The 21,752-nt window shown below is 39.5% G+C and overlaps 1 protein-coding gene across 6 annotated transcripts in view; it reads left to right on the top strand.

The window, feature by feature from the left end:
* The window catches only part of PID1 (phosphotyrosine interaction domain containing 1), a 246,446-nt gene extending 231,182 nt beyond the window's left edge, over positions 1–15,264 (top strand). For all 6 annotated transcript variants that reach the window (XM_002749866.8, XM_078328759.1, XM_054258004.2 and 3 more), the window contains one exon: positions 13,126–15,264. In XM_002749866.8, the coding sequence (XP_002749912.1) occupies positions 13,126–13,602 (477 nt within the window). In that variant the 3' untranslated portion in view covers positions 13,603–15,264. The remainder of the gene's footprint in view (positions 1–13,125) is intronic.
* Positions 15,265–21,752: the final 6,488 nt, after the last annotated feature.

The raw sequence follows: 21,752 nt of genomic DNA, 5'->3' as shown, positions 1-21,752 counted from the left end.
ATAATAGGTGTCTTATGGAGGTACTTTGTTTCTGTGTAAATATCCGATTTCTCATCAGATGTTTAGTCCCTAATTTTAGCATCCATTGATACTTCTTGCCTGAAACATTTATTACTTTGGTGAGACTCAAATGGTGATTTTCTAATATTATCATCTCTTCTACCTTTATTAGTTTGCATTCTAGTACGAGAACTTTTTCTTCCTACAGTTTATTCATTTATCTATTTATAGATAAATATTGATTGATGGATTCCTACCCGTTCTGTGGGTTGTAATCATTACTGTTGTAATTCACTCTGATGGTCTGGTTGTCCCCAGTTTGGCCAGCAGGAGCCCCTTCAGGTGTCTCTGTCTTTTGAACATGTTTGTATCCTTCTTTGAGCACTTTCCTTCTTTCTGGTACAGCACGATGTTCTAGGACCATGTCACTGTTTTGTGTGACGGGTACTTAGAGAAGTATCACTTCCTCATGCTTTCTACTCATTCCCACATCCCCATTCCCAAGCAACCACTGTCTGCTGGTAATCAGTTTTTTTCTTATGCTTTCTTTTTTCACAAACAGGTATATAAAAATATATGCTTTTAGTTCCCATATTTGCTTACAGAAAATAATTTTTTTTTTTTACTTTACCTTTTTCTTGGACAGTTTCTTGCTTTGTTGCCCAGGCTGGAGTGCTGTGGTGCAATTTGTTTTGTGTTTTTAGTAGATACGGAGTTTCACCATGTTGGCCAAGATGATCTCAAACTCCTGACCTCAGGTGATCTACCCTCCTTGGCCTCCCAAAGTGCTGGAATTACAGGTGTGAGCCACTGTTCCCAGCCTTTTCCTTTTTCCATATAACAATATACCCATAAGTCACTTCATATGAGTACATATGCTCTTTCTCACTCCTTTGCACACATGTGGAATAGTAGATTAGATGAATTTACTGTGGTATATTCAACTGCTTTATTTTGTATGAACATGTTGATTGCTTTATGCATTTTATGACTGCAAATAATGCAACAATGCATAAAGTTATTAAAAACTTTAAATAATGGATAAACTTGTGATTATGTATTTTCATATTGAAGGGTATCTTCAGTATAAATTCCTAGGTATGACATTGATGATTCAAGTCATTTAAAATTTTGTTTTAGAGTGACAGTTCCCTTCCAAAGGGTTGTACCAATTTGCATTCCCAGTGTATGAGCATCTGTTTCTCCACAGCTTTGCTAACAGAATGTGGGTCATACAGTTTACTTTTCATTAGTCTATCCAGTGAGATATCTTAGTGGTTTTTTTTTTTTTTTTTTTTGAGACGGAGTTTCGCTCTTGTTACCCAGGCTGGAGTGCAATGGCGCGATCTCGGCTCACCGCAACCTCCGCCTCCTGGGTTCAGGCAATTCTCCTGCCTCAGCCTCCTGAGTAGCTGGGATTACAGGCACGTGCCACCATGCCCAGCTAATTGTTTGTATATATTTTTTTTTAGTAGAGACGGGGTTTCACCATGTTGACCAGGATGGTCTTGATCTCTTGACCTCGTGATCCACCCGCCTCGGCCTCCCAAAGTGCTGGGATTACAGGCATGAGCCACCGTGCCCGGCCCGTATCTTAGTGTTTTAATTTGCCTGTCTCTAGTTATATAATACCATAAGTAGATATTTTAAATAAGAATCGGTCAGGTAAGATATAACCTAAGGATTTCATTCAATTTTCTACAAAATATATTAATATTCTAGTTAACCACACATTTTTAAGTACATATCAAATATTTTCATTGTAAGTTTAAATAGTTTCAAGGGATATAATTTCTAGCATATGTTAAGTCTATCCTTTGAAATAATTTTCTACATGGCTCTTTTAAATGTAGCTAATATAATGTAAACACCAAATTGGCATCTGTTTAAAAATATCAAAAACAAGCTGTTCTTTAATAATGATAAATTTTATGTTTGTTTTCCTTTGAACTTTAATACCCCTTCTATTTGACACACAGAATTTCATCTTAAGAGAAGTTTATGGTTCAAAGTCTTTTATTTATTACTCTGTGAGATTACACAAAGAATTGGATATTCACATAAAAATTTCATCTACTACTCAACTTTACTAATAATTACAAAGAACCAAATAGAGAGGACAAGCAAAACAATGTGAGCTCGGACTGTCAGTCCAGCAACCTCAGTCTTTTCTCACCACATTACCTATGGCCCAAATCGGTGCAGAGGATACCTTATACTGTATATAGTGGTATTACTTGTGTAGAGGGAACCCTTTTAATTTTGAAACATCTTCATTTTATACTTAGTTACATTGTGAGATTCTTTCTTGGAAGCTATATGCCGTAAATTCACAGATTTCAGGCTTGTTTACCAATTCTAGGCAAGCACGTACATCCTACAAAAACAATTCCACAGAAAAGGATTTGCTTGTTTGCAGACAGCAGAAGGTGTGGTCATGGACGAGCTGACAACGCGATGGGACTAGGTTCTTTGTTTCTTTAGGGTTACCTCCATTTCTCCCTCCTAGAGGGAAAGAGTGGATTTCATAACTGTTGCTTAGTCATTTATTGCCTATCCTGTCATTTTCCTCTGTAAGAAAAATATATAAGCAATTGAAATTTTCAAAAATTATTTCTGTAACAATACATCTTTTTTTTTTTTTGAGACGGAGTTTCGCTCTTGTTACCCGGGCTGGAGTGCAATGGCGTGATCTCGGCTCACCGCAACTTCCGCCTCCCGGGTTCAGGCAATTCTCCTGCCTCAGCCTCCTGAGTAGCTGGGATTACAGACACGCGCCACCATGCCCAGCTAATTTTTTGTATTTTTAGTAGAGACGGGGTTTCACCATGTTGACCAGGTTGGTCTCGATCTCTCGACCTCGTGGTCCACCCGCCTCGGCCTCCCAAAGTGCTGGGATTACAGGCTTGAGCCACCGCACCCGGCCAACAATACATCTTTACATATTTCTTTGGTTTGAGTTTTCCTTACAATTAGTATTAATATCCCTTGATTAGAGCAACATAAATATATGATACATTTTGATAATTGTAAACAAAAGGTAGTCCTCATTCCGAATCCCTGACAACCACTAATTTGTTCTCCAGTTCTTAAGTTTTATTATATCAAAATTTGTATATAAATGGAATCAGATAGTATGTGTGACTTTGGAGACTGACTTTCATTCAGTATAATTCCCTGGAGATTCATCCAAGTTGTTCCACATAACAAAGTTTATTCCTTCTTATTGCTGAGTAGTATCCCATGATATGGGTGTACCATAGTTTATTTAACCATTTATCTGCTGAAAAACATCTGGACTGCTAGTTTTTGGCTATTGGAAATAAAGTTATGAACATTCGTGTGAAGGTTTTTATTTGAACATGTCTTCATTTCTCAAGAATATATGGTAATTCCATGTCTAAATTAGCCTTAGTGGACCTCTCCTTATTTTGTTCCAAATCTCCACTGTCTGCTTTCTAGGACCTCTAGACTTGTAGCCAATAGATTTGTGTGTTTATGACCTCCAGCCACGCTGTCTTAACATTATTCTTTCTAAATGTTTAGTGCCTTCTTTGCTCCATTCCTAATGAGTTTTGCACAAAGGAAAATGAATTGATAAAGTGCTACAAGGACTAAAATGGGTGACATTTTTCACCTGCCACACTGTTTGTCCCTTGAATCCATTTGTCAGAATAACTCTCAGGCAGTGTGCTTGATATTGATTTATTGTTCAGAGAATCTTCTCATTGTGAACATGTGAGGGCCTAGAGATCTCTGCTGAATTTCTGTCACTTTTCAGTCTACTCTTCTGACTAGAAAGCAGAGGGAGGGACATCAGACCTGTCATGAAATAAATTGTTCTTGGGCCACTGGGTGGAACAGCTCCAGGTTTTACTGTCCTAAGGCCAGCTCACCAGAAGGGGCCACGTGAGGGGATGTGTATTTCAATGTAGTGTCATTTTTATTAAGTGACTTTGTCTTCAGGGGCACACTTCAGTGCCTTCAAGATAAATTGCTTCTGTCTTTGACAGTGGCAATGACAATATTTCCAAGCTTCACACATCCAAGAGCCAATTGACAGGACAAACTGCACATGGGGACTGCTTGATAAGTGCAAAATGGGGCACAAAATCTTGAGTTACTCTGCATCATTAGAACTAAGTTACAATACGAGTAACAGAAATAAATCTGCCACTTTACTACCTCATTGTGGGACACATGGTGTATTTAACAGCTGAAGCAATGCTCACCTCTTTGTTAGAGTACTTAGTTATTAGTTGATATTGGGTCTTGGTAAATTTGCTTTTTCCTTCATGGTATGTGTATATATATATGTGTGTGTGTGTGTGTCTGTGTGTGTATATATATATATTTTATATATATATATATATAAAATAAAAATATATCTCCTAGTAAAATTTCTATTAATACTTTTATAGATTATATCAACATAACCTATGCAAATACTTGGGGAAAAGTGCTAAACATTTTTAAATGTTCTCGATAGTTTTAGTCTTAGGAAATTTACTGAAACAAATATCTCCCAACCATGCCATGTGCATAAATGTGCCCCAAAAATTGTCTACTTTATAAAATCAGTATGTTTGATACTATTTAAAAAATTAAGAATAAATCTGTATGTCTTTCTGGGTCATATAATCCCACTTGGAAAAACAAACAAAATCATACTATTAAAGTTAGAGGGAGGCCTTGCTTACCCTCTACTTCCTGGTCAGGCAAGTAAAGTTAGAGGCAGCTAAGCTTACCCTCTACTTCCTGGTCAGGCAAGTAACCTGGCTAAGCAGACATTAGGTAGAAGACTTTGAGGAGTAGCCACATGGAGAATGGCAATTATAAAATTTCATCCCAGTCTAGCCATAGAAGAGCTAGATCCACATTTTTTTTTTTTTTTTTTTGAGATGGAGTCTTTCTCTGTTGCCCATGCTGGAGTGCAGTGGCACAATCTCGGCTCACTGCAACCTTCACCTCCCAGGTTCCAGCGATTTTCCTGTCTCAATCTCCCGAGCAGCTGGGATTACAGGCACCCAGCTAATTTTTGTATTTTTAGTGGAGATGGGGTTTCACTGTGTTGGCCAGGCTGGTCTTGAACTCCTGACCTCACGTTTCATCCTCCTTGGCCTCCCAAAGTGCTGGGATTACAAGTTTGAGCCACCGCACCCAGCCTAGATCCACTTTTATCCTGATGACAGTGAAGTGGATCTACTAAAAGATAGGCCCCAAAATGGCATCAAAGACTCACTCAGGGAAAATCAAAATAAGACAAAAAACCCTAGTTTTGATTCAGAATCATTTGCAAAATAAGACAAAAAACCCTAGTTTTGATTCAGAATCATTTGACCTTTCTAAGGATGACAAACAGAAGCCTGTAGGGCTGAGGAGTAGGACTCTGGAATCTTTGCAACAGAAAGGATGCCCAGGCCTGCTTTGAGCTGAGACTAGGCCTCTTGGGTTGGCCTTCTGAGGGTTTTGACTGCCTTTATTGAGGGATGCACAAAGTCCTACCCACCATAGTGTTGGGCTCCAAGAGCAATTCTTCAACATGTGGTGTCTAGTATGTTGATATATGATGCATGAGAGGCATGGTGGGGACAAATATAGCACAGATTTAACATTTGCTCTTTGGAATTAATCTTTGAAGTGGGAAATGTTTGCTTTGTAAGATACCATTTCAAAGGTCTTTAGGAATATGATGTCTGAATATTAACTATGCATACTGTCTTCTTCTTTCAATTATTGATGCATTATAATTTAAAATCCCTGGGCTATGCAAACACATCTCTGGTTCAGGAAAGTTTAACTGCCTTTGACACCAACCACCTTGCTGAATGTTTGAAAAGCCTTGGTCGAGTGTCTGTCACTTTTTGCTGTCCCTGACCAGGCCTTGGTCTCAGTGTGGACAGTTGAAGAAATGGCCAGAGAAAAGGTAGATGATATAAGAATGGAAACTGAGGTGTCTGATTCCTCTTGGAGTGAAGAAATTGGAGCAGTGGAAAGACCTTTGGTTTTGTTGTAGAGGACTTGGGTTCTACATCTCACTTTTCTGAGACCAGCTATGGGATTTGTGGTTGGCCCCATTTATATATGTGTATGTGTGAGTGACGGGGGAGGGAGAGAGAGAGAAAGGGGTGGGTCTTTAAAATAATTGACTCACATGATTGTGGGGGTTGGCAAGTCCAAAAATATTAAGGGAAGGTGGGCAGACAGAAGACCCAGAGAAGAGGTGTTGCAGTCTTCAGTCAGAAATCAGTCTAGAGGCAAATTTTCTTCCTTCCTTCTTCCATCTGTTCTCTCTGCTAAGATCTTAACCCGAATGCGTGATACCTACCAACATTATGAAGGGTAATGTGCTTTACTCATAGTCTACTGATTTCAACATTAATCACATCTAAAAAATAATGCCTTCACAGCAACGTCTAGGCTGGTGTTAGACCTAACAGTGGGCACTATACCCTATGCAAATCCATACGTAAAATCAGCCATCACTGTATCTAATGATATGCCTTATTTTACAAGTTAGCTTAGGGAGTCATGTGCTGAGATGGGAGGAACATTTTTCTAGGAGTTGAAAGACATGAGCCCAAGAGTTGATTCTCTCACTGGTGGGCTTTGGGACTGCCACTGACTTCTCAGTGGAGAACGAGTGGCTTGGTTTTGGTCATTGGGTTCCAATGTGATCACCGACAGGTATACATTTTCCACCATAGGCTCCATGTTTTGAGCAATTTTATTTGCCCAATAGATCACATTATATAAATGTAAATTCATTTTTTACACCTATACATATTTTATTATATTTATGTATAGACACAATAAAAGAAACACTGTCAGAAAACATCTTTTCTCAGCCCTTTTGGAGTATTGAAAATAGTTCCCAGATTACCACTCCCTTTTGCTCTCTTTGTGGTTTCTCTAGGGTCCAGGAAGACTGGTGGGGGACTCTGCAACTGCTTGGCAGTTGATGCTGAACCTGGGCAGGAAGCGCCAGGAGGAGCCAGATGGGAGCCTGTTGACAGGCTTACCACAAGTGTAAAGATGCCAGCCTTGGGAAGGGAAGCTGGGATGTAGCAAATGTGAGCCAGGTTTCTGGATCCTACTGTCCAGGTTCAAGTTCTGGCCACTCTGTGACCTTGGGCAAGTTACTTCAACCTCTTACAAGTGCCCTAATCTATAGAAACAGCTAGTACATACCTTATGGAAATATGAGGATTAATGATCCACGTAAAGCATTTAGCCAAGTACCTGGCATAGAGTAAGTCCTGGATAAGTTAGCAGCTGGTCTTTTTCCTGTTACTGATTCCCAGGAACCAGGAATTGGTTCTAGTAGCCCCCTTTCTGTCTTCCCTCTGCATTCTTCTTGACCTCCAAAAATTATCATCATGCTGACAATAATTTCATATATTTCACTATAAACAGCATCTATCCTTTAATACCTTCTTCATGGCTTAAAGCTTGTGATACAGGTTCATGGTCATAATTATGGAATCAGTGTTTGTGGTTTAGAGTGTTGGGAAATGAGCATGCAGATCCATCTGCACTCTTCAGTGTCCAGTGGATTCTGCTCCTCTGTGGTCAGCAAGAAAGGAGTGGATTCAAGCCAAGGTCATACATCTCTGTGTCGCACCCTCTCCCTTTTCTCTGGAATGTACAGGTGGGAATCCATGTGAAGGAAAGAAGAGCTTGACCCTGGTATTTTTCCCAGGGTTAAGAGTGGCTTTTCTTTGTCTCATCTTCTGCCTTGCAACCCAAAGGCTATTAGGATCCCCAGTTAAGTTTCCTGCGTTCCATTTACCTATCATGCTATTTTATGTCAGCTGGGTACATGTTTTATGTCCTACAGACAATGGAAAAACAGTAATATCTTTTACATATTTTAAGAGTGGCCTCTAGAAAGTCTTTATTCTTGGCTTGTCATTCTTGAGAAGCCTAGTAGTAAGTTGGAACCCAAGCTAAGCTTGTGAAGCTGGGCTTATCCAGCTTGGACAGCCAACGAACTCCAGGAAACCAGGTGCTGGGGTTCGTCCACCATCATTCATCCCATCTTCCATCTTTGATTGGGAATCCTTGTAATTACTCTTTTCCATCCCACTTTCCAGTCCAGCATGAGGGGAGTCAGGTTCAAAACAGGGGCTTCTCAGACCAGAATGAAATATGGACCAGCCATCAAGAGAAACAAATGGGACTGCTCAGCCAGAAGGATAAATGTCAGGCAACCAAGTTTGTTTTGCCACAGATGAGCAGGGAGTGGTCATTCATGAATGAAGAGCTGGCTGGGGTATTGGAAAACTCAAGCATTGGAAGGAGAGATTCTGAGGACACTGCTGTCTCCTGATCTGACGCTGCTAACACTGCAGACACTCTGGCGGGTCTCTTGGCTTCACAGCCTCTCTCTATATTTTCACAGACTGTGAATATTCTCCAATAACTTCTTCACTTGGCATTGGGCAAGTCCATTTACACACATTGCAAATGTCTGTGTTTGGGACATCAGTTTATGCCATGGAATGACACATGGGGAAAGTGTTCATTTTGTTTCTCTCAGGATGATTCATTTGTAATAAGTTTCTTGCCCAATGTCTGTTTCTGCAACCATGAAGAAGATGCGGGTATTTATTGCAATTTCCAACTAGTTGTTACTTTTCCTGAAGACTCCTCTCGTCATCTTCCAAGTCCCTTTGTTCCAACACCCTGAGTGGTGAAGGCTTAAGAAATATCTGTGTATCATTTTGGACACATTTTGTGACCAATTTTATAAGTTGGTATTTTCTGTCTACTTTGTGGCTCTGGAATATTGCAACTCATAAGGACAGGCTTAAAAGGGATATATTCATCTAGAAAGTATTCACCTCGTTCATAGACAGGATAACAGGATTCTCCTTCACCAAACCTGACATTGGTACCCAGCTATGTTGGTGGTGGAACCTTCTGAAGCAGCTTTGCACATAGAATCCTGTGTTCTTACTCATAAGGAGATATGCCCACAGAGGAATATTAAAGGGAATTTTCCCAAAACGTGGCAGGAGGAGACCACTCTCTCTATATATTTAGAGTAAGTCCCTGTAACAGTGTTGATATAGAAATATACAGGTATAATGGCCCATATTATAGGGTTTCTGTTTATGGAGACATGGGAACTCCATGGCCCCGTATACACAGGAGGCATGATTTTATGCAGAGCATAACTGAATTATTGGCATTTTGAGATAATTAATTTTTTTAAAAAGTTTTTACTCAATTTCTCTTGAAAATCAGAGCCAGAAGATGCATTTCTATTAAACTGTATACAAAAAGAAAAAAGAAGAAAGTTCACTTTTTAAAAAAAGGTCTGAATAGTGTTTTCCAGTGACTTACAGTCAACATTATGGGTTAATTCTAAACTCTGGAGAATTTAATGGGAAAATTAAGAAATATGTGGACAGGCAGTAAATAATTGACTTCCTAGGGCAAAGCACACAGACATAGGTCAGGATTCCAGAACATGGGCCATTATGGAAAATAACAGGGCTGATTTGAAAGAGTTTCTGAAAGAAATGCCCTTGCTACATCATTTTATCCATTTGCATTCCATTTTTAAGGACATGCTATTTAGAGAATTCTTTTCATTCAATTTCTAGGAAAGCTTATTCAAATAATCCTTCCTTCCTTCCTTCCTTCCTTCCTTCCTTCCTTCCTTCCTTCCTTCCTTCCTTCCCTCTTCCTTTCCTTCTTTCTTTCCTTCCTTCTTTTCTTTTTTCTTACAGGGTCTCATTCTGTTGCCCAGGCTGCAGTGTAGTGGTGAGATCATAACCCATTGCAATTTCTGCCTCCTGCAGGTTCAAGTGATTCTCCTGCCTCAGCCTCCTGAGTAGCTGGGACTATAGGCATGCACCACCACACCCAACTAATTTTTGTATTTTTAGTAGAGATGGGTTTCATTATGTTGGCCAGGGTGGCCTTGAACTCCTGACCTCAAGTAGTCTACCTGCCATGGCTTCCTGAAGTGTTGGGATTACACGCCTGAGCCACCACGCTCAGCCCCTTTATTTCTTTAAGAAGTGCCAACTTGTTAACGATATTTTTTTGAATTTATATAATCCCATATAAATAATTTATATTTTGAATATATATAATCTCATATAATATACCCATCTGTGCTCTATTCTTCTCTCCAGTACAGCTCCAAAATACACCTTTATTTCTTTTAAAATCTTTAGTTTATAAGTAATCCATATTTATAAAGAGGATAGCATTTTCTTAGTTATCAACATTTTGCTACTATGAAATTGGTTTTCATTGGAGTGCATAATCTACGACTTCCAATAAAGGTTTTTAGAAGTATTTTTAAATGATGTCGTAGGTTGTTTGACTTTTTGTTGTTGACTTTTAGGTGTTCTGTATGTATTCTAGATGTTAATTACTTACTACATACGTGATTTGCAAATGTTTTCTCCCATTGTGTGGGCTCCCTTTATAAATATGTTGACATTGTCTGTTTATGCACAGTCTATTTGGTGGATAAACACGATTTATTTGGCATCAGAGGACCACAGATTGTCCACATGAGTGGCTGAAATAGGGACACCTTTGCTTTCTGATGGCTCAATTTACACGAACTCTGTTTGATGCATCAAATGATTAAAACTATGATGTAAAACTAAAGGCTGGCCGGGCGCAGTGGCTCAAGCCTGTAATCCCAGCACTTTGGGAGGCCAAGGCGGGTGGATCACGAGGTCAGAAGATCGAGACCATCCTGGTCAACATGGTGAAACCCCATCTCTACTAAAAATACAAAAAATTAGCTGGGCATGGTGACGCATGCCTGCAATCCCAGCTACTCAGGAGGCTGAGGGAGGAGAATTGCCTGAACCTAGGAGGTGGAGGTTGCGGTGAGCCGAGATCGTGCCATTGCACTCCAGCCTGGGTAACGAGCGAAACTCCATCTCAAAAAAAAAAAAAATACTAAAGGCTATGTGTATAAGGTATACATGAATCAATCATAAATAAATTTTATGTTCAGACTTAGGTTCTCGCCCCAAGATCTCATTATGTATGTACAAATATTCCAAAATCTGTAAATCTCTGAAATTTGAAACACCTCTGGTCCCAAGCATTTTGTATAAGGGATACTCAACCTGGACCATGAATTTTAGTCCTGCAGTATTATTCCCTGTCTCTTCCTCTCCTTTCCCACTGCCTCTGTTCCTAATTCACGCCACCCTTACCCTCTGGCTGTTTCTGCTATCAGTCAGGCCTCTCCATCCACCTTTCTTCCTGGCATGAGGAAAGTCTGAGTTCACAACCTCTATCACATCCAGGCAGTCCTTGGTCCTTAGCCCTTCCCTGGCATTCCAGCAGGAGCAATGACGCCCCAATTCGTCATGTGAGGCCACGCCACAGAGCTCAGCCTATTTGTATCCAGAGGTCGTGGACCTCTTACACGGCTTTTGCTCCAGGGCTGTCTTGGGCTATGGCTTTGTGTGTGCTCAGGTCAGCGCACCCTCTTAGAGCTGGTTGAGAGTTTCTCTGCTGCAGCCTTGCCTTCACTGTCCCCTCCTCCTCTTTAGCCACCTTGACTTGCCAGGCTCCCGTGTAGCTTTTGAGGCCTGATGTTTTGAAATCCAATGCCTCTTCCTGAGGCCATCTGCCATCTGGGATGTCACTGCCCGCTCCACTGGATACTCAGAGAACTTTGCTGTTCCCCTTCCTGCCCTTTCCATGACCTGCCTTACATCATAGTCATAGCAGTGCATGTGTCAAGGGTGAGAGTTGTGTCCTGGTGAACTGTGGAGTTACGATTTAAACCTCAACTTCACCTGCCTCAAAGACTATCCTCTGAATGAATATTCAGTTATTTTTTCCTGTGGATTTTCAGCCCTCCCCACTTTCTCAGCATTCCTTTATGCTTGTGTGTTATATTGCCATTGTATATAAGAGGTTCCCAATAAATGCTTTTGGAATGTATCACCTTATACATCTTTACTAAGAAGTTATCATTTAAAGGGACTATCAAGTTGACTCTTGTCACAAAGATACAATAACACTTAATTTCTGTGTTTTAATTTTTTTATATGTGGCCTTTATTGTCCCACTAAACATAAACATAGTTTGGAATCATTGTGACCAAATGTCTCCTCTCATTTCTTACTATTTCCATGGACCTTTTTTGGGTCTTTTTCTCCTCACATCCACAGTATTTCTATTTGTGTCACTAATTTTAAGTGTAATTATATACTATTCTGTGTTATTTCTTAGATCTCAAGTTTTATGCCTTTCCATAATGCTTATGTCCCAATAATAATAATTCTGTGCATTTTCTGGAATGAATTAAAAAAAACCAAAAGAATGAAAATCCCTTCTTGGCATATTATAAACAAGTTTTGAAAAAGACAGTATTTGAATCATTTGGAATTATTTTTCTTAGTTTTTGTACTGCCTGTCTAGCTAGGTGATAAGCCAGCATTCTAGTCTTAATTCATCTGTGGAACTATTGTTTATTATCACATAACCTGATGCACGTCTGTTCAAAACTGTTTAGGTTAAAAAACAACTGGCCCTACTGTTATTTTTAAAAATTATCTTGAGAAGAAAAACAATCATGATTTGGGCCATAATTTCAAGAGAACAGTTTTTGCGTCCTTGGCATTAGAAGCAAGAAGGCTAAGTGAAATCAAACATTGAGAGGTTTGGAAAGAGACCCAGACTAGGAGATAAGTTTAATAAAGATTTTGTTTTTCCAATGCAGTGTCCTTTTGATTCCTCTCTATTATTCAGTTATATGTGTGTTTGGCTGAAAAATAAACTTTAAATGATTTTATGATGTTAAAGAAATGCCAAATTACATAAAACATCCTACTCTTCATTCTAATTGGGGTTTAAAAAAGGAGGGAGAGGGAGAGTAGTTCTCTAGAAATTAGATTTTAAAATCCAACTCTATTCAAATAATTCCAATACATTTGCCAAGTAGGCAACCCATTAGAGAGAAACGGTAGAAATTCTGATGAGTTATTCTTTCAGGGAGCAAGAAAGGAGTGTCTTCACCTTCCCAGTGTGACACCATGACTGTGTGAAACACCTACTGTGATTCAGTCTATCAGAACAAGGAGCCACCTGCTGATGCCTCCTTTTCTTCCTCTCTTGCTCCTGCAGGTTACCTACCTGGGCAAAGTCTCCACCACCGGCATGCAGTTTTTGTCAGGCTGCACAGAAAAGCCAGTCATTGAGCTCTGGAAGAAGCACACACTAGCCCGAGAGGGTGTCTTTCCAACCAATGCCCTCCTGGAAATCCGGCCATTCCAAGTGTGGCTCCATCACCTGGACCACAAAGGGGAGGCCACTGTGCACATGGATACCTTCCAGGTGGCCCGCATCGCCTACTGCACCGCCGACCACAACGTGAGCCCCAACATCTTCGCCTGGGTGTACAGGGAGATCAATGACGACCTGTCCTACCAGATGGACTGCCACGCCGTGGAGTGCGAGAGCAAGCTTGAGGCCAAGAAACTGGCCCACGCCATGATGGAGGCCTTCAGGAAGACTTTCCACAGTATGAAGAGCGATGGGCGGATCCACAGCAACAGCTCCTCTGAAGAGGTTTCCCAGGAATTGGAGTCCGATGACGGCTGAATGAACTTGAGACGCTTCAGCAAAGGCAGCATTGGTCACGGAGTTCAAGGGAATGAATGGATGAGTAAGCAACATTTCAAATTTGGGATGAAAAGACTGCCAAAGTATTGGCTGATCAAGCTTTTTAAATTCAGAAGAGCAATTCTAAATCTAAAGAAATGTATCATTAAAGTAATTACGTTACATTGAAACCTGCTGCTGCTGCTGTGACTGTGAGGAGGGTGGGAGTGTGGCTGGGGAGGAAGGTTCTAGGCTCTCTTCTTGTTTTTCTCATTTCCCAATGCCTGTCTGTGGGAGAGCTCCCTGCCAGTTTTCACCACTCTCAGGCGCATACTTTGCGGCTGTTATTGGATGGGCCATTCCAATCTGCCTTATGAAATTCCACAAGAATGTTAGGGGCACTTATGGGATCTCTAGTGGGGTGGGCAGGGTGTTGATGGAGACCCTGGCTGCAGGGAGGAAGGAACATCTTGGGGGAGCCCTTCATTCGTCTCCCATGGCAGATACCCTTCTCCGTATGTGAATCAGCACAGCCTTTATTGAGCTTTACAACTAACAACCTGATAGTTGGCAGTTAATTCACAGTTAACGATGATGCTTTTATTTACATAAATATACCACATAGTACCCTCTTATTGTATTCACTTCATCTATTTTCTTAGAATACTTGCAAGTACTAATGACCCCTTCCTTTTCCCTCCGCCTGCCCTGTCCACCCTCTTTCCCCTTCTAACATCCGTAGAGGGATGCAATCTCAACATACATTGCAGGACACCAAAAGGAAGAAACCAACCAAGCAAATGAAATAAACAGTCAGACAAACCAGGAGTTTGAAACAACAACCCCAACAACAGAATCCCTGGCAAAGGGGAATGAGTGATCGACACGTGAACATACTCTAGGTCAGCTCTCCTTTTATCCAGCTGAGATTTATGGTAACTTATTTAATTAATGGTTCTGTTTGATGCATCCTTGATGGCAAGCTTCATATCTGATTTGGTATCACCAAGGAAGCCTTGCCTCCATCACTCAGCATTCACTGTACTTAGATAGGGAATGAGTTAGATAAACTTGACTTGTCTAGAGAACCTATGTCATTTTAACCTAAAGGGAAATCTTACTGCGTTATCATGCAATTGATGATATCTTAGGGTCAGAATTGCCCGTTTTTGTTTATTTTGAATGAGAAGTTCTCACTAAAATATCCTGAGATTTCTCAGTTTTATGGTTCTTTAAATATTATAAATACAGAGTCAACATTGAATGAAATTCTAAGTATTTGTTAAAATACGTACATTGGAGACCAAGAGCAGATGACTACTTTTCCAAGTAATGCTGCTCCTTCCTAAAAGTCTGTTCTCAATCCTGGTAATGTTAGGGGCACCGTGGCACCTCAGAAGCCTTAAATGAGAGCTGATCCAATCTGGAGAGCAATGGTGTCGGCATTTTGGTACGCGTATCTGTGTGTCCGTATCTGCGTTTGTGTGCGTGTATGTATGCCCCTGTGTGTGGGCCCAGTTTTCAGGCATGTAGAATAAGCATGGAGTCATATTGAGGAGGACTCACTTCTTGAAGATATGCTTGTTGCTTTACAACATATGTAAGCTATTCTTTAGCATAAATGCATTCATTCTTTAATAAAAATATGTTTGCATTAATAAAGCTGAGGAGTTTTGTACTTTATGTGTCTGTCCTCTTTCAAGTAATGAAGAACAAATTAGACCAAATCGTTCTATTAAAAAATAGTTTTAAACTTGGTCATAAATAACCTATTCCTTGATCGTGTTTAAAAAATCTTATTTTCTTTTTTTTTTTTTTTTGAGACGGAGTTTCGCTCTTGTTACCCAGGCTGGAGTGCAATGGCACGATCTCGGCTCACCGCAACCTCCGCCCCCTGGGTTCAGGCAATTCTCCTGCCTCAGCCTCCTGAGTAGCTGGGATTACAGGCACACGCCACCATGCTCAGCTAATTTTTTGTAGTTTTTAGTAGAGACGGGGTTTCACCATGTTGACCAGGATGATCTCGATCTGCTGACCTCATGATCCACCCACCCTTGGCCTCCCAAAGTGCTGGGACTACAGGCTTGAGCCATCGCACCCGGCCAAAAATCTTGTTTTCTAAATGCTCAATTTGTTTTTAATTTCTGCATGCCCCTGAGATTGTGAAGTGGCAGCAGTTGAAAGAGTTCCTTACTATGGTGGACTTGTTTCAGTGCAGAGTCTTCCAGAACATTTTGCAAATGATTGCTATTTACAAAAATCTTGTGTATGTCTTTGAAGAACCTATACTGAAATCTTGGAAGGTAAACACTGAGTGATTTTTTTTTTTTCTGATGGGAGTTGTTAAAGAATGTTTCCTGCAGGCTATGATATCTCAGAATGGCCCCATTAAACAAGCAAGACAGGTGGCCACGGAGCCTGTATCTTCTGAGCAGTACCCTTCATGGAATCAGTAACGTACATAAAGGCTTCCAAGGTAAAAGCATACGTGCCTGTTATAAAGAGATGAATTCAAGTGAGAATTATCACCTACTCCTCTGATTGAAATGGCAGGTCTCTCAGTTCAGACTTTTCTCAATTTCAGTTCCTCTGTTGTCCTTGAATATACATTTAAAAAGGAAAAAAAAAAAAAACCAGCCAGCATGTTATTTCAAGAGTGCCCTTTTCCTCTCTGAGTAAAAGTTGAGTTGAATCCTAAGTGCACACATGTGGTTATTTATTGCAGCAAGCATTTGCTAGTTTATTTTTTTTATTTTTCTCAGACTACCAAGTGTAATGTGCTAAGTAATTGGCTCTGATAATATTGACATGAGTTTTTGCTTGGGATGATTGGTAAGCAAATTAAAGATAGACACACAATGATATCTTCCAATTAGCTCATGCAGTCTTTTGGGATGGCCAATCCTAATTCCTCTCTGAAGGGTGATTCAGTTTTGTGTTATTATCTTTTGATGCTTTGTATGCCCACTTTCTGTACTATAGTTTCGTTGCTAGTGATCTCAAAGCACTTACATGTACATTACTCAGATGCTTCTAAGAAGAACCCTATAGGCAGGCATAGCAGTTATTTTAGAGATGAGGAAACTCAGCCTGAGAGAGGTGACATCTCTTGGCCACGGGAGCACAGCTAGGACGTGTTTAGGAGAATAGATCCCTCTGACTTCTGGTCCAGCGCTGTTGTTCTGTCAAGACAAGGTCCACCTCCTTTGGAGTTTTCATTCCTATTCCTCTTGAAACCTTCTAGCTCATTTTAAATTAGCACACTAAACTATTATAAATAAGTGTTCTTTACAGTTCATTTTTGGAGTATGTTTGACACCAACAGTATTAAAAGCAAAGTCCCAAGAAATGTTTTTGAACCCAAATAATATAATCTGAAGTTTTCTTAAGTATTTTCCTGGCTTTAGGCAAAATGAACACAGTTTTCTACTTCTACAAAATCAAGATGCCTGTTTTGTTTGTTTTGTTTTTCTGAAGACATGTTAAAATTCCCAATCAAGTCTGTCTGTTACAGGATTCTATGGCCTCTTGTCATTTTCCTTCATGTCATTCATTGGAGTTTTAAATTACATATTTATTTGTATAATTATGTAAAGTCTGTTTCAACCTCTTGGGTGTCAATGTTTTTAAGATGAGGGTTTTGTCTGTTTTGTTCATGTTTATCGCCAGCTCCTGTGGCAGGACCCAGCACTTGGGAGGGACTCATTTAGTTTCTGTTAGCCAGGTGGCAGGGTGGATGGAGGGATAGACAGATGGAAAGAAAAATTTCCATGTGTTTCTTTGATTTGCAAGTTCTAGGACAGAGTCTTGAAACCCCGAAGGTATCCTAGCGACTCCCTTGCTCAGTTCTCCAAAGGTGAGCAGATGGCTTTTTACTGAAGAAAAACATTGCCCCTTACCTAATACCAAAATGAAATTATGGCTGCCTATGAAGAGAAAAACAATGTTAGATATTCAATGTCACATGATTGAAATGAAATGAGCATTATCCCAAGGAAGCAGACAGATGCTGCATTTTAAGACACCTGCATTTAGCAGATTACAGCACTCCTGTCATGCATTTGTTCCTGTTCATTTCCATCCCTGAAAGAGAAGAGAGAGAATGTTGGGAGAGGTGTTTTTACTTTCTGACAGTATAACGCATATGAATTCACCTGGGTTTTCCCCAAATTTATACTTTAGAAAACATGGTTTTTCTTATGCAGTCTCTTCTTTTTTTTTTTATTTCTTCTTTTCTTCTTTCACCCTTCCTTCCTCTTTCCCTTTTTCTACCTTCTCTTTTTTTCTGTCTTAGATGTTTATTTACATGACACATTTTAGACTTTCTCACATTTTAGAAGGGAAGAGCATATGCATTCTGAATTCCAGAGAACACATTTTTGGTTTATGATCCATTGACATAAAATTAGACAAGAATGTGGAACACTCCAGATTATCCTAAATTCCTTTTATGAATTTTTTTTTTTCAGTCAGGTAGGATGTAATGACAGCTTGCTTCTTCATAGCGTACTTAAGCAATTCCTTAAGTATCTTTCCAACTCCCAGATACACCTTAAAGTAATCTAGAGTAAAGGTGAAAATTCCCATAATTGGCAAACTCCCAGATTCTTATTGATCTTCAAGAAATTTTCCTGTGAGATGCCAAGATTTGGCTGTTGGAATAATTTTATGGGATACATTGTTCAGCTTGAGAACTTGTGGTGATCCTTCCAATTGATCATAGTCACCAGAAGAAAACTACATATGACACTTAAACCCAAGCTTAGAAAGAAAAACATCTGGTTGGGTAAAAGCAAATTGCTAAGAGGCAGAAAAATCTGAACCATCTTATTTTGGACATATGCAAATAAACCCTTCTTGTTAAATTTAAGACACAGTCTTATGGGGAAAGTGTTTTATTTTGGAATGTGCTAGTAAACAAATTACCAATAATTACCAATACTTTCATGCCTATACCTTTTTAAACACACACACACACACACACACACACACACACACACACACACATATATATATAATGTATATATAATAAATATATTTCATATATATATTTATTATTTTTTTGAGGCAGGGTCTTACTCTGTCACCCAGGCTAGAGTGTAGTGGCTTGACCATGTCTCACTATAGCTTCAAACTCCTGGGCCCAAGGGATCCTCCTACTTCGGCCTTCTGAGTAGCTTGGACTACAAGTGCCTGCCATCATGCCTGGCTAATTTTTGTATTTTTTGTAGAGATGGGGTTTCGCAATGTTGCCTAGGCCAGCCTTAAACTCCTGAACTCATGTAATTAGGTCATCTCGGCCTCCTGAAAAATATATATTCTTAATGACAATGTACTCCTTTCTTTATCTAAGCATACATATTAAAATTGGGTCATTTGAAAACATTCTGAAGTTTGTGAAATAAAACATGATACTACTTGAGACCTGCTTGATAAAAGGCCTATCATTTCATGGCCCGGGTTGCTATTCTAGAGCATTCTTTATCTTCTGGGAGCAAAGTTTAAGAGAAACACTTAAGGAAATACCCACTTTCAAGAAAGAGCCAAGAGTTGCCCCATCCAAGGTCACTTATTGTTAAAAATTAATTTATTTCAATGAACAAATAAAAAATATATATGATTACATTGTGCCACATGATGCTTTCAAGTTATGTGCACATTGTGGAATGACTAAGGTAATTAATATATACATTCTCTCCCAGACGTGTAATTTTTTCTGTGACAACACTTAAAATCTCTCTAAGCAATTTTCAGGAAATTAAAAGCACAATAAGTTATCATCTCACACCTGTTGGGATGGCTATTATCAAAGAATCAAAAGATAACAAGTGCTGGCAAGGATGTAGAGAAAAGAGAACCCTTGCACACTGTTGGTGGGAATGTAAGTCAGTACAGCCATTATGAAAAACAATAGGAAAGTTCCTCAAAATGTTAAAAGAACTATATGATCCAGCAATTCCACTACTGGGCATATACACAAAGGAAATGAAATCAATGTGTCAAAGAGATATCTGCATTCCCATGTTTATTGCAACACTAGTCACAATAGCCAAGATGCGAGAACAAACTAACTGTCCATCAAAGGATGGATGGATAAAGAAAATGTGGTGCATATTCCCAGGGGATACCCTTTAGTCTTACACAATAAGAAAATCCTGTCATTTGCAACAACTAGAGGACATTAAACAAAGTAAACCAGATACAGAGAGACGAATACTGCATGATCTCACATATGTGTAGACTCTCAAAATGTCAAAGTCACAGAAGCAGAGAGAAGAATTGTGATTACTAGGGGCTGGGGATTTGGGAGTTGAGGAGATGTTGGGTAAATAGGAGTAATAAGTTCGAAGGAACATTGTACGACATGCTGACTATGGTTGATAACAATGCCTTGTATCCATCCATAGTCTTTTGTTGTTGTTGAGATAGGATCTCACTCTGTCACTTGGGTTGAAGGACGGTGGCATGATTTTGGCTCATTGCAGTGTCCACCTCCGCTCAAGCAATCCTCCCTTTTCAGCCTCCCAAGAAGCTGGGACAACACATTCACAGAACCACATCTGACTATTTTGGTATTTTTTGGAGACAGAATCTCACTCTGTTCCCCAGGCTAATCTTGAACTCCTGGGCTCAAGCCATCTGCCCACCTTGGCCTTTCAAAGTACTGGGATTACAGGCATGAGACACGGTGCCAGGCCTCATCTATGGTCACTTAAAAATGTAAATTTGGGATCAACAAATGCTAAAACTCATTATAGCTCTGAACAGAGTGCTTCTGATTCCAATTTTGCACAGAAAACAAAATCTAACAAATTTCATGACGTTCATAATTAGATTATCTTCACATAGATGCTATTATCAGTATAGAAACCTCTTAAATGGGGGACTTGAGATGGAATTGGACCTTTAATCAGCCTTCTGCCAAATTATCTTTTTGCCTTTCCCGTTTCAATTGCAGTAGCTTTTCTTAGAATTTAGTGCTACAATTTTAGAAGTTGATATAGTAAAACCTTATTAAGTTAGATAAAACTAATTGTGAGATTGTGGGTTTTAGCCTTGAAAATTTAAACTTTATGCTTATTTTAATAACATTGCTATTGGAAGTATTGTCTACCTGGGAAACACTGCTTTCACATATTAAAATAACAATTTACTAGATATAGTGTAATTTTAGCATAAGAGGAAGTTGGCATGAGTGAAATTGTGGTTTTGATGTGCTAGTTTTAAGCCATTCTTCTTTCTTTATTAAAGTGGGTTCTTAATGGAGCAACAGACGTTAAAGGAATTCTAGGATTTGGAGTCTTGAAAGTAATAAAGTCCTCTTCTTTTCAAATGTCCCTAATTTATATACATCTTCCCTTTTAGTTTGTATAAATGTTTGGTTCAATTGACCAAAAAACAGAATTGATAAATGGCTGAAGTCTTCTTTTTTTCTCATAAAAACATCTGTTAAAACAGTCGAAATTATTTTTCTGATCACCAAGCTGTAATCGTTTTCACTGTGCTACCAGTTGCTTTTTGTCTTCTTTTTCTTAACTTATCAAGACCCAGCATGATTGTAGATCACCTTAAGAAGCTCAATAACTTATCAAGTCATACAGTAAAAAAGTTATGACAATTATTTGTAGTGGCCTGGTTTTATGTAAAGTTCAGTGTTTTGTGATTTTTCAGCTCTGCTAATGTACTTGTGATTGCATTGCTCCACTGCCAGTTTAGGCTATGTTAGCTCGATACGAATGATGTATGAGTTTCTGAGGATGACTTCACGCAGCTTGCACCCTGCTCCAGGGGCCACAGTGAACGTAGCCAAGTGGCCGTTGGAAACCACCTCACACTCCTCTAGGAGAGGCTGTATCTTAGGAAGTGGAGCAAGGAGGCATCAGGCCAGAGGAAGAAGAACCACTTGCAACCCATCAGCCAAGAAAGGTGTTTGTGTAATTATCTCCCCAGAGGTGTGTTTTTCTCTCAGTTTACTGTAGAAATAGCAGGCATGAGTTTGACCCATATATTGGTACTTAGGGTATTTTTTTTCAGGAGTTTTTGGTTAATACTGATATTATTTTTCCTAAAAGTGATTACATGTTGATTTTTTTTCTCTTCTGTTATTGCCTGTCGTTAACCCACATGATCTGTGCTTAAGGAGATGGGGA

The sequence above is a fragment of the Callithrix jacchus genome, chromosome 6, assembly GCF_049354715.1.
Source record: "Callithrix jacchus isolate 240 chromosome 6, calJac240_pri, whole genome shotgun sequence".
In the NCBI taxonomy this organism is placed as follows: Eukaryota; Metazoa; Chordata; class Mammalia; order Primates; family Cebidae; genus Callithrix; species Callithrix jacchus.
This window is presented reverse-complemented; position numbering and strand designations above follow the sequence as displayed.